The sequence below is a fragment of the Magallana gigas genome, chromosome 5 (genome assembly GCF_963853765.1).
Source record: "Magallana gigas chromosome 5, xbMagGiga1.1, whole genome shotgun sequence".
Taxonomy (NCBI): Eukaryota; Metazoa; Mollusca; class Bivalvia; order Ostreida; family Ostreidae; genus Magallana; species Magallana gigas.
The window spans coordinates 32,290,373-32,304,421 of record NC_088857.1 but is presented as its reverse complement, the minus strand read 5'-3'; the positions used below and the strand labels follow the sequence as shown (position 1 = coordinate 32,304,421).

The window sequence follows — 14,049 nt, the reverse complement described above, 5'->3', positions numbered from 1 at the left end:
AAATATGAAAGGGTCAAAATCTCATAAAAACCAGTATGTAGAGAATTTTACAGGTTTTGATTAGCAATTTTCTTCAGAAATTGGTGATTGGCCTTATAAAGAGTGAATTAAAGGTATTTGTGCTGAATGGGAACTGAGGAAACTCTAGTTACAGAGTTCCAAAGACATGCATCCCTTGGCTACAATGAATTGGATAAAAAAAACTGTCCCCTGCCACCTTAAGTTACACTTTTTAAACCTATTTAAGTATTGTACATGTATATTTACATATTATATAGTTTCCTTTTATTTACTGTTCTTTTTCAAATGGGCTGGATCATGAAAATCTCATTCTTAGGTTTGTATATTTGCAATTATAAATGAAGGTGATAGGTTTGTTAATGTAGGTGTGAGTGCACATGTCTATCAACAATATGTCTTACAATCATTTATGGTAAATGTTCAGATAATTATTTAATATTTAAGTATCCCCTGTTTTTTATACACATAATATCAATAATATTCTTTAAATTTGTAATACCATATTCTTATGCCCATAGATAATTTCTTCTTGACTTTGTATGTTTGAAAGGGTTAACATAGCCTTATCTGTTAATATCCAATCCATTCAATAATTTGAACATTCCGTTCAATAAAACACGTTTGAATTAACAATGTAGGTGCCTGTGATAGGAAAGTCAACCATCTACTCCAACGCTGTTGTATAATCTTGTACAAAATTCAAAAAATGTAATTAACCTATTTATTGACGAAAACAATTACTGTTAGTAAATTTATTTTAAATATTTGTGATCAAAGCAATTTAGAAACAATTAAAGCAAAATTATTTTATTGTCATCCCGTAAAAACTTGTTACAGATTCCATGAAGCAGAATTGTTTATGCCTAGAAAAATTAGCGATTTGATGATATTTAGTTACATCAGAAGTTATCCTATAACGGAACAAATAAAACACTAAAAAATATCAGCTTCCAAGATATATAGTTACTACAGCATTGTTCACGAAAGAGTACAGGTTAGCGTATCATCATTTTGTAAACTGTTATTGGCTTTATGGGCGTGAATACAAAATTTTAACAAACTGAGTGGGTGCAAATAAACACAAAAATCTCAACATGATATACTGTTAATTTTGTATTTTCACCCACCCAGAAAATATACAATGAACAACAGCAAAGTTTCAATTTATTGGGTGAATGTAAAACCAAAATTAAACAATATGACGTATTGTAATTTTTAAATTATTTCTATGTGTACACTTCTCCAGTGAAAAAAAGGAGTTTTTTCTGAATTGAATAGTTTAACGTGTAACCATGTATACACATATTTTTTTAAAAACACAGCAATTATATGCGTAAAGTTTATCATGAATAAAATAGTTATTAAACATTTGAAGGAATAATTGTAAATTCAAAAAATAATCATCTAAGTCTCATTTTTAACAACCCCCCCCCCCCCCCCCCCCCGTTGAATGATATAAACATGTAAATCTGCAGAATAAATATGTAAAAACTGATAATTTTTAATTAAATAAACTCAAGTTATAAACATTGATTCGTTAATTTGTGCTTCTTTGCTGTTGAATTTTGAACCGGTTTCATGATCAAAATTCCACGTTGCGGGTCAATTTTCAACGGATTAGGGTCTTTATTCAACAACTTTGGTCTCAATATTCAACGTGGAAAAATGAACCCCGGGTCAATTTTCAACCCGGGTCAAAATTCTTCGTTACACCGGCAAATGATGTTCCTATACCGGCAAACAGGACTGGTTTCTTGTCTTTCATGACAAACAGTTTAAGAACGGTCATGACAACAGCAACAATCAACAAAAGAAGCCCCAGAATGCTAAATGCTCGCACAAGTTCAAACCAACCTGTAATAAAAAGTAGTTCTGATTATATTTCTTGGAGTTGAAAAATTTCAACATCAACATTGAAACAAACTTGTTTATATGGTTTAAACGAAACATATTATTTAGTATATCTGAGGCTACAAGGAAATTTTATTTTTTTGTGAGCCCTTTGGCTAGTTTATATATAATGATGATTTTTTTATTTATCATATGTGACTGAATTGATTCATTTTCAGTTATATTGTATGCGCTCTAAATGCAATATGTCTTGAACTATGATTTCATTATGAAGCTTATGTACTTCAATTCATTTATGGTGATTTTTGTTTTGAATTAAAAGTCCTTGTTTGTTTGGTTATGGTAAGCACGAGTCTTTTAGCATTATGTGTACCCATCTGACAACAATGATAAGCTATTAACAAGCAATAAAACTATATCTTTACTCATACATGTATGATCTCCGTCGTATATTAATATTTTCGTTTTAAGTTCCTTGCCGTATATCGCCAAATAATGTGCTTCAAAATTACCGATATTTATTTCATAATCGATTTCCACCTATCTCGGCTTTCCCTGGATCTAATGTAAATAAACTGGCTGTTAAATATACCTAGTCATGATACATGTAGCGGTCACTTGATCATTCATCATTATCAGCGTAGGCGATTTCATTTAAAGCACTTTAAATTGTTTCTCAAAGGAACGACGCTTTACATAATTTCTCATATCAAATAAGATACTTTTTTAGATACATGTCCGATATTTAATTCAATTTATTAATTAGAATTCAATTTCAAAAACGTTCAAAATTACACCTGACAAATGACATGACATGGGTATTTTATACAAATAACTAAATTACTGCAGTCAAAATTGCCATCAAGCAAAACTTAACGTTTTTATAATTTACATAGATAATGTTTGGATGACCTGCTTTTATCAATTGAAAAGAAATTTCAAGCGACTGGGTAAACAATAGCTTTGAAGTACTATTTCTATATTATTAATATTTACAGATTAAGAAACACAATCTTGACATGTATCATATTCATACCTTCAGTATACGCTACGTCGGAGCATGATGTTGTTCCCAGGACTTCCGTACATTGCGTCCACAAACCGGAATACACCTTGGAAGTACCGAATTCAATGTAAGCCCAATATGGTGGCGCTACGCCAATAATTTGGAAGACCAATGCACATATATTTAGGACTAGTGCAATCATAAACAACTTAGAGGAATCCATGTCTTTTGTTGCAGTTCAAATCTATTTAAGACAATAAAAAGATTTTGGTTTTTTAAAGAGACCTAACGGTATATACATTAAAAAATGTTATACTATGAATTTATTTATCATATCTCATGCACATTGTACTAAAATGGTGGACTCGATTTATTGCGCTTTAATACCTATAAAGTATTTCGAATATATATATATCTATCGATTACTTTATAGCGATCGGCGAAAGTAGCAACACCTTCTTTAAGAATGTGAACAAATGTTTATAATGTAGCTGTTCCTTTTTATAGATTTTTAAGTAGTTTAGTAGTAGCTTTAGATTTTGTTTTCTTTGTTTTGTACTCATGTAATTTATTTTTTGGTCCTGAAGAAGGGACTGGTTGTCCTGAAAATTTGACAATTTCTATTGTTCGTGTCGTTAGCCATTTTTAGTGCATTATATATATATTTGTTTTGCCTCGGACTAGAATGTCTCGACGTCATTGGATGAATCGCGTCACAAGATTGCCTTATAAATTTCTTTACACGGCAGGCGTCAAAATTTATACGGCAACATGGCGGACGTAACGTTATTTGAGCTTTTTTTTTAACACAAACGTTCAACCATACCTATAATTTTTAAGCCCCAAAATATTTAGAGTGACTCCCCCTTTGCCCGTGACGTAATAAAACGATCCTATATACAATGGCAAACAGGTTTACACAGATGACTGACGAGAAAGGTACAAAATTAGATAATAAGCTTTTGAATTTAATTGGTATATATTATCTTTTGTTGTTTACATATAAAATTTGGGGTCCTCGACAAAACAAAACACTTATTAGGTTTGTTACTGACTGTTTACAGTAATTTGTGGGGTCGGTAAAGTCCATAGAAGGCTCGGCTCCACCTCGCCTTCTATGGACTTTACAGACCCCACAAATTTCTGTTAACAGTCAGGAACAAACCTAATAAGTAATAATATATATATATATATATATATATATATATATATATATATATATATATATATATATATATATATATATATATATATATATATAAAAGAAAATGCACATTTCCAAAGTTTCTATTCACTCGCGCTTTTTGGATATTAGCATCCGTCTTCAGGTGAACATTCGTTATGTATCTTAATATATCTTATGTTTGTTAACCTGAATACAGATGTTAAAATCCAGAAAGCGCGAGTGAATAGAAACTTTGGAAAATAATGTGCATTTTCTTTTCTTCTTTTATTTTTGATACTGTGTGGTATCACCTCTCACTCTTCTTGGATTATATATACTAGACTTTGACCCGTGGGTGTATGGGTTGACATTGCATATCGGACATTTACGAAATAGATACATCGACACACTGTATTATTGACATTTACATAACAAAGCTATAAGCCTACACTAATGCTATTAGTTTCATTACACTTTCCTTAGTTTGAATAATATAACCGTGTCTCGGGAAAGGCAATCGCCAAAGTTAGAATGTCTCACTTATACGCGTAATGTAGCAGAAAATTGCAGAATCGCTCCGGAACGATTTTGGAAAAAAAATTAATGAAGTTGCCTTGAAAACAGTCAAAGTCATTAAAATAAACCTTTTTGAGACTGTAAATACCTTCATCTAAAAGTTTTAATCCAGATAATGGAAAAATTCAACACTTTTTTATTACGTACACGTATTCTTCTTAAATAAACAAAAATCCTTTCACAAGTTTGTTGACTATATATTCATAAGCTACTTTTAGATTATATTTCTTTCTATTTGTAAGTTAATAACAGTGTATTAGATTCTAATTTTATAACGTTTTTATATATTTTATTTAGCAATCTATGTTTAAAGAAATCCACACATTAACTTTATTTGTCAATTGAATAAAGGAGAGTCATTTCAATTTCAAATCGGTTACATGACTTTAAAACACATGCTATCTTGAGGATAAAACCCTGATTGTAAAAATAATCGACTAAAATCACAAAAATAATATTGCATACATATTGTTAAATTTACCTTCCTGTAAGTCCGTTATCACAATAACGTATGTTTATTGTCAAGACAGGTGATCATCGGAATACATTGTATATATTGCTATCGTTATAGAAACCTTCAAAATATTTGAAGAATACTCAGTATATTTAACTAAATATTTAGTCTAATAACTTTTGAAATGCCTTTTTTTAGCACTACGAATAGAATACTAGGTTTAAACTGATTTAAATACAAAAACAAATATTTTATTGGCACAAACACAATTGCAAAGACCCAATTAATGTACAGGAACATAATTGTATGTTTACAATAACTGCATGTGTGTGTGTATATATATATATATATATATATATATATATATATATATATATATATATATATATATATATATATATATATATATATATATATATATATATATATAAAATCCACAGTGGTCGGCGAGTTTAGATATTAAGTAAAAAAGAAAACACGAAAAACGTTCAGTATAGCTTAAGCGCTTTCATTTTAAAATCTTCAGAAGCATATAGCTTATAGTTATATATAACATTTCCTTAGAATAATTGACTTTTGTGCTCAAAGCAATCATTAATGAAATTCACAGTAATTTTTAAAATAGTATGTATATCACCTATCTATTTAAACATAAATGTAAAACGTATCTTTTTTTTGTCCAAGTTATTGGCAATATTTATTTTAATTATATTGTAAAAATTACTAAAATAGTTTTTCCTAAGTTAAGAATAGGCCTTACATTTAAAAGGAAAATGATTTTCATCTTCAATTGCACCAGTTTTACAAGCATTACAATATCTTTCATTCCTAAATGTGGCATTATATCTACCACTTTCTATTGCACGTTTATGGGCACTTAATCGTATTCTACTAATAGAGGATCTCTATAAATTATCTAGAGTGCTTATTAAAAGACAGAAATAGTACGAAATGCACAAATTATTAGTCAGATGAGATTTAATTTTTCCCCATTACAGACTGATTGCAAAGTCTAACAGCATAACTTATGCTCCGTTTAAAGACCAATATTCTAAGTACATGTACATCAATCAAATGACCCCAATTGCATTTACACTGTGATGTATTACATTATAAAAAGTTAAAGGTTTATATTTCAGTTTACTGAAAGACTTCCATTTATGGCTTCTAATGTATGTATCAAATAAATAACAAGTGCTAAACGTGAAATGATTCAAAGTGCCGCGATTTCCATTTTCTTGATAGATTGACCGATAAACTGATTCAACTGTGTTCATAAATAATATTATCATCAAAAAGCACAATTTCTTTGAAACTCCACAATACAACGTATATGTAATCAATAACCGTTTGGTTTCGTCCCCTGAATGCTTGGATTTATTCAACCCGCATGTTATGGATTGACTGTAAACAAAACAGACATTTAGAAATATTAGTGAACAAAATGTACACAGGTGTATCTTTTATTTGCCAAATTATTAAACCTTGATATATAGCGATGTCTAAGTCGTATTACAATCACAGCTGCCTGGACATCGGGGGCGAATTTTGATGTGAGGCGAAATAATGCGGTATCTCTTAATGTAGTTGGTTTTGTTAAAAAAATCATCATTTTTTTTCTCATTAAAATATGACTTAGTTGATAAGGAAAACTACTGCAAATATTTTATTATGCACATACTTAGCATAACCATCGTTTGAAAGCGTTCACAAAATTATATAGAAAATCGGAAAAGCAGTAAAAATATCCATATTTACCATTCTACACTAAAGAGAGATACTAAAAACAGGAACACTAAATTTGACTTTTTTTAACTGAATTCGTATTTAAGTTCCTTTAACATATATTTGTAAGTAAAATTCGCTTCATCCTATTAACTATTTATGCGGGGCCCTTTGAGAGGGTAACCATCTCAATGTTGTCTAGTTTGGCCTATGATAACACATTTTTAATTACAGTGTATAGAGAACTATGCAGAACTATTAGTGATGACATCACCCTAGTAAGCACTAAGGACCCTTCTTAGGTATTTTAAATATCTCTGTAAAACCAATGGCGTAGCTGCCGTTAGGCACTTAAGGCACGTGCCTACACATGATTTCAAAACCAAAAATTAAAAGTGTTAAAATGTAACATTTAAATTAATATATTTACATTCTACTGTGTTCTCCCATTAAATTCTGTGATCTTCAAATGCCTCTAAATGCAACAAGTAGTCAAAGGTCAAATTGACGAGTTTTATTATGACGACACAAACGTTGAACGCTGTAAACTGCAACGTCACAAGCGAAAATCAAGGTTCACGCTTGTGGCTGTTACTGTGGCTCTTCCATTAATATTAACTTACCCTTAGGATAAGATCGGAATTTTAAGGTATAATTCACATTTGCAGACAAGGCAAGAAGTTAAAAAATGTAAATATAAGCATTAAATCATGATTTTTTGAAGTATACACTCTCATAACTGCCGCAGTGTGTGCATACAAATTTTCATAACGCGCTAACGCGCGTTACTCAATTTGTATGCACACACCGCGGCAGTTATGAGAGTGTATACTTCAAAAAATCATGATTCAATGCTATATTAAAAAATATATATACCACACAGCAAATATCTGTCTTTTCTCTATTTCAAGACTGATTGTTTGGCGTCACAAATATGTGATGTCATATAGGTATTGCGTAGCATCAATCGCTTAGTGAATGCACATGTGAGTGACGTCAATAATGCTAGTTATTGCGTAATCAGTCAATGAAAAACAATAACGGGCAATGACCCAAAAGTAAGAACCTTGGATGAAATGTTTAAATTCATGAGGCAAAGCGCAGATACTCACGGTAATTCTAGCAATGAAAAAAACATCAGAAGAGTTGTGTTACAGAATTTTATGCTCCGTGTATATATTTTGTTTATATTTTTATATATCACTTACCCTGTATATTTTGTGTATATTTTATTCATATCAACTGCTATTTTAATAATGTTATGTTCTTAATTTGTAGATAAATTATTTTGTATATACGTTTTTAAAACAGAAAAAAAAGAAAAAAAAAGGAATATTCAAATGTCACAATAATGATTTTACTTAATAATTAGTTAATATTATTTTTATGTCGAAATCTTTAATTACTTATTTCTTTAATTTTCAAATTAACGTCAATTGTTAAATAAGCCTCACAGGACCGCTTAGTATTTTAATTACATAATTCAACCTGTTTTGACATCTTACCTTGCACCTGTGAGCGTCTTAATTACATAATTTGAACAGTGGTTATTAACACTAATTATAATGATTGTTACCTGTTCGTTTCATTTTTATCCACGCCCATAAGTAATTAAATATCCAATTATATTTTATATTTCGGGATTAACTTTATGGGCGTGACTTTGTAATTATCGTCGAAATAAAACCAAAAGCCAAACGCAAATTGTCACCTTTGACATTTGCGATCTAAATTAATAAACTTTATATTTTGGCCTTATTTCAATATTTGGTTTTATTTCGAAGGTAAATATATTTTCATTTTATGTTATTTTTAACTGTCAATTTTAAGAACTGTTTATATTGTGAGTTTAACTTTTGACATTTGCGATCTAAATTAATAAACTTTATATTTTGGCCTTATTTCAATATTTGGTTTTATTTCGAAGTCCCCGAAGATCCTTTATTCCCCGGTACCTCAGCAAAGCGAGTACCCAGGAAAAACCCTGGTAACAGTTGCCTGCTAAAAATTCTGATGAACAGGACAATATATCTACTTCAACAAGCTCTTTTTCTGAGACTTGCAATATTCTGCCTAATCCTTCTTATCCTGATATTGCCAAATAACTACAACAATGGATGATTCAGTGCAACAAGTGGTTTTGAGTAAAAATTGGGGCGATGCAAATTTGTTTACATTTCCCAGGAGATAAGTCAAATTAAACAAACTTCAGTCTTGTTCATAGAAAATAACCCCCCCCCTTTTTTTTTTTAAATTTAAAAACAAAATAAGTACTGTAGAATGATCTTCTTGGAATTGTTTAGTTGAAATAAGGAAGTTTTATAGCTATTCGTTTTTAATAAATAAACTACGGATAAAGGCTATAATAAACAGAAATTTTCAATAACCCAGTGAATGGCTCATGAATGCAATAAACTAAGAATTTTTAAAATTCATCACTCATTCCGCCATTCCTCATAATTGCAATAAGGTTATTATCCATACGTCACAAAACAACGTCTGACGTAATTCACGCGTTATTACGTATTTTCCGTGCCCGATCAAATCGAGACCTAACGCTAAAAGGTGTACATGTGTTTCAAACCAAAAAAATCAAGCTGGCCTAAAACTTAATTCAAAACAAATATATAAAAAATCCTGAAAATGCAATCAATTAGCCTATTACTCAGCGAAATGAAAAATTGACTGGGTTGTGTCGTTTGAGTACTCGTTTTGAAAATATACTGTAGACCGCTTACTTTTGTCCTGCATAAACATCAATTCAATACAAGGTTGAACTTAATCCGATTCCTTGAACATTAATCCATGAAAGTCCAGAAACATTCAAAATGAAATCCTGACAGAGATCTATATTCCAATGCATAAGGGAGATAAATACACAAGGGGAAATGATTTGACTTATTTCATCTTTATCCTATGTTTGCTTAGCAACGAGCATAGATATATTTTCCACACAAAAAATGTTTTTAGAATTAAAATCATGTGCTGAAGAAAAGTTATTTCATTTTAAGAACAGTCTTCAAAACCAGTAGAAAAAAAAGGTTGAATAGAAATTTTGTCTTAAAGGCATATCAGGTAGTTAGTATTATCCACGCGTGTGACTGCAATTTCTAAATACCGATCTCGATCCATAATAGTTACCGATATCCAAAGATACAAATCTTGCTATTTGAATAATAAAGATTTATCAACAGTTTGTTTAATTCATGTTTTCTATTTAACAATTATCTTAACATATTTTTTAGAGTCTTGAAATAATAAACCTATGCACAATTTAATTTTTACGGATCTTTTTTCAAAATATATATTTTAATGATTTTTACCCAAAATACGCCCTTTGTGATCCTGAAAACGCCGGTCCCTTGGGTAATTTTATTTCAAATTGATTAAAGGCTTAAAAGGGGCATGGTCACGATTTCGGTCAAATTTTATTTCTCTGTTTTTATTATTTACAATTGCAATGCTTTGGGAATGTATTTCTAATGATCAAATGAAATTTGGGTGCCAGTCGATGAGTTTTAGGCAAGATACAGGGCTCACAATTCCTCGTCATGTAATGGTATGATTAAGTGTTTGATGATACATTTTGTACAGTATCACCCATCCTTCTTTTCTTGAAAATGTTTTGTCTCTTTACATTTGATAACTACAAGTATGAACAATGTTGTTTTTTTTTAAAAACAGCAGACGGGTATTTGCACCTAAAAGAAGACAGTGATTATTACCATCAAATTCAAGGGCAGCTGTACATCACAAAGAAGAAATGTTGCGATTTAATAGTATGGACACCGACAGATCTGGCTATCATTCGCATGGTAAAGGACATAAATTGGTCAGCGAACATAGAGAAACTCATCGATTTTTATTTTGAAAAGTTCATACCAGAGGTCAACAAGAAATAAATTGTACAGTTTGATACCCATCTGCTGACTGTTTCTGGTGAACGTACTAGTAAGAGTCGTGGTCAGCTTTAACATTTGTATCATGAACAAAATATTTCATCATATTACTGAAATTACATGTTGTTTCTCTAATAATATTCTTTAAACAAGTATGCTAAACATTAAACTGATTTAATTAAACTTATAATACATGAACTTGTTATTTTTTGTACTTATTTGTTTCTTTAAAAACACAACCGAGTTAGTATGAGACATATGTATGAAGTACTGTATACAGGGTTATTTTTGCCCCTAGTTATATTGACCTTTGATACTTGCAAAAGGTTTCGCCAAGTTTTGAATTTGCCCAAAAGCAGTTTTGTCATAAGTGTTAATAGTTTTATTTTTATTCATTCAGTTTTAAATTCGCCTACGGACAATATGGGCATAAATAAAACGGGGGCAATTATTTCTCTGTATACAGTATTTTCAAGAAAAATAAATGAAATCGCAGGCACAGATCTTTTTTATATTTAAATATTATAGATTAAAGAAAAATCTAGGCACATTTGTTTAAACAATGTGTCAGTTAAAGTGCATAGTGATATACATCTCTTATCAAAACTGTTTACATAGCTAGCAAATATCATAACCATGACTGCTACACCTTTACAAAATGAAAAATATACTGCTGACATAAAATAAGTATTAAATAATTTTTTCATAGAGATCATCATGGAAAAACCTAATTAATGTTTTTCTTTCAATATGAAAACAACTTACAAAAAGTTCTAAGCAATCTCTTTGAGCAAAGGTGCTTGAAGGTTTACCAAACATGCATACAGCTGCATTATCTTTGTAGACAGTGGACGGTAGTTAGCTGGTATGTGGTTCAAAATTTGGTAGTTCTTGAATCGTTCATTCACTCTCTCAACATGAATTCGGTTTCTAGCAATCTTATAACAAAGTTCGGCTTCTTTACTTGTAAACCGAGTCTTGTTTATCAAAAATGGAGGAATATTGAGTTGCACACCTGATGGCATTTGGTCATGGATATTAAAGCCTTTGTCAGCTAGGATAAGATCTCCTGGTACAAGGTTTTCCAAAAAATGTGAATGTTTAACAATGTTGGCATCAGACACAGATCCGGGATACAACGGTGAAACATATACACATGAACCGTTGGGTGCTACAGCTGTAAGCGCTTTCACAGTATGCCGACTTTTATAATTGCTATATGATGCACTTTGTCGATTAAAGTCCGAAGGAACGTCCTGTGTTATTTCTGTACAGTCAATTGATGCTCTAGCAGAACCGAAATCTTCAAACGATTTTGGCATGGAGCCCTTACATTTTAACTGACTGGGCATGCCTACTCTAACCATAATGCCCTTATAAAAAATCTCATGCAAAGCACAAATAATAGTGTTAACTATGTTAGAGATTGTAGCTCTACTCGTGGAAAACCTGTCTGCTAGGTCAAGATCCCGTAGATTGAGTCGCAGTTTCATCAAGGTTATGAGAACTTGATCTTCCAAACTCATATTTGTGACATTCCATCCTGAATAATAATTCAGCGGTTCAAATCTCTGCAAAGTGGCAACAATGATCTTGAAAATGTCATATGTAAAGGATGTGTACAACAGCATCTAAAAAGATGAAATAATATTTTTATTTAATTAACAGTAAACATATATATACACCTTTGATTCCCTAAATTCAATTTCAACCTGTTACACTTTTAATATCATGATAATCAGATATCATTTTTGAAATGTAAATTTAAAAAAAATCACATTATAACAAGCTGGAAAATATTTTTTTAATTCATGAACATGTAAAAGATTATTACATTTCATGTATTTCTTACCTTTTCTTGGTTATTTTTCATGGCATCAACAGACATTACAGGCCTTGAGTTCTTCAGTCTCTCAATATCAATTTCTAATGTCCTTATCTCTATTTCCAGTTCTTTTATCTTAGCTATCAAAACAAATTAAAGAGTGAAATAAAGAAATATTCGGATTGTACAAGGATTATCAAATTATCACCAACAAGTTGTGTTATAAACATGTATAACATGACATTAGTAAATTAACAGCAAAGTTTTCTTTAATGCATTTAAAAACCATAATATTTACAATACTCACCCTGACATTCATTTATTTTGGATGCACACTGGAAAGAAGGACACGGGTGGAAGTATGGATGGTCAAGTGCAGCACTACTCTCTGCTGTAAAGAGCACCGAGGTTGGCTCCTCGACACCACCCCTACATGTACCGATTGTACATGTACTCTCCACTGTAGGCACATTTTCAATTTCTGCAAACTTCTTCCTGTAATTTTGTTGTTATTTCTCAGTTTAAATTTGTCCCGTAACAAAATAATGTGACGGTTTCATTTTGTGGTTTTAAATTAATAGTCATTCATTTTGATCAAAGACCCCTATAAACATGATATTAAATAAAATAATATATACCCAGTAATATGTTATATATCTCTGAATTTCATTCATATATAATTTATTTAAAACAGTATCTATTGCAAACATAATAATTCAGCAGAAAGAAAGAAATATATTCACCTTTTTCGAATGTCAGCAACGTGTGGAAATTTTGGTTTAGAATAAACAAATATGCTGGGGCCTTTGTCCTTGCAGCCTTCTTCGAAATGACAGCTACATATGCGGTCCCCTTCGTTCCAATCTCTGTCAGCACGTCTAAATTGACACAAATGAAATTTTAAACGAAATATGTGCACTCTCGAAGCATCAGGATGGTTTCAGGTCGTTACTTTCAGTGTCAGTTCGAATTTTCTTGAAATTTAATATAATGAAATTTTCAATGTTTTTCAAAAGCAAGCCCCTAAAACGTACCTGCAGAGCTCTATCCACTTTTTTCTTAATTTTACATTGGTTGGAAAACGAAAGAGATGGCACTGTGTGTCGTTCTTACTATGTCGATCACTCCTGTGGTTGCACCCAAAAGCAAAACAAAACACCATGGTTCTCGGAAGTGCTCTCTTGGAAAGGAGGCGCGCGAGACTTACACAGCCTATTCTTAGTCATGTAAACAAGGCTTCTTTTTCAGGCTGATTTGTCTATCTTTTTATTCATTTTTAGCATAAATAAACAGTTCCTTATGATTAACACATTCATTTGGGGTTTAAAACTGGAATTTTCACTTCAACATTCAAAATATAAACAAAAGCTTTGTTTACATCGCAAAGAATTGTAAGCTCTGCAACTCGCTTATATCTCAACAAATGACACTCAAATTTTGGTTGCCTATTAAAAATGCCTTACTGAAGCATTGTAAACAATAAAATCGAAAAAATAATTTTGACAAAAATCGTGACCATGCCCCTTT

The 14,049-nt window shown here is 31.0% G+C and overlaps 1 protein-coding gene across 2 annotated transcripts; it reads right to left on the bottom strand.

Annotated features, from left to right (window-relative positions):
* Positions 1-10,647: 10,647 nt before the first annotated feature.
* Positions 10,648-13,757, bottom strand: LOC105344661 (uncharacterized). Of its 2 annotated transcripts, none has more exons than XM_066085566.1 (5): positions 13,557-13,757; positions 13,266-13,388; positions 12,830-13,017; positions 12,550-12,662; positions 10,648-12,328 (listed from the first exon to the last, which is right to left on the bottom strand). In XM_066085566.1, exons 1-5 carry the CDS (start codon positions 13,682-13,684, stop codon positions 11,471-11,473), a joined length of 1,410 nt encoding a protein of 469 aa, XP_065941638.1. In that variant the 5' UTR covers positions 13,685-13,757; the 3' UTR covers positions 10,648-11,470. The 2 variants fall into 2 exon arrangements, with proteins under 2 accessions (XP_065941638.1, XP_011450795.3); XM_011452493.4 differs by having other exon boundaries at positions 13,266-13,400; positions 13,557-13,756.
* Between the last annotated feature and the right edge of the window lie 292 nt (positions 13,758-14,049).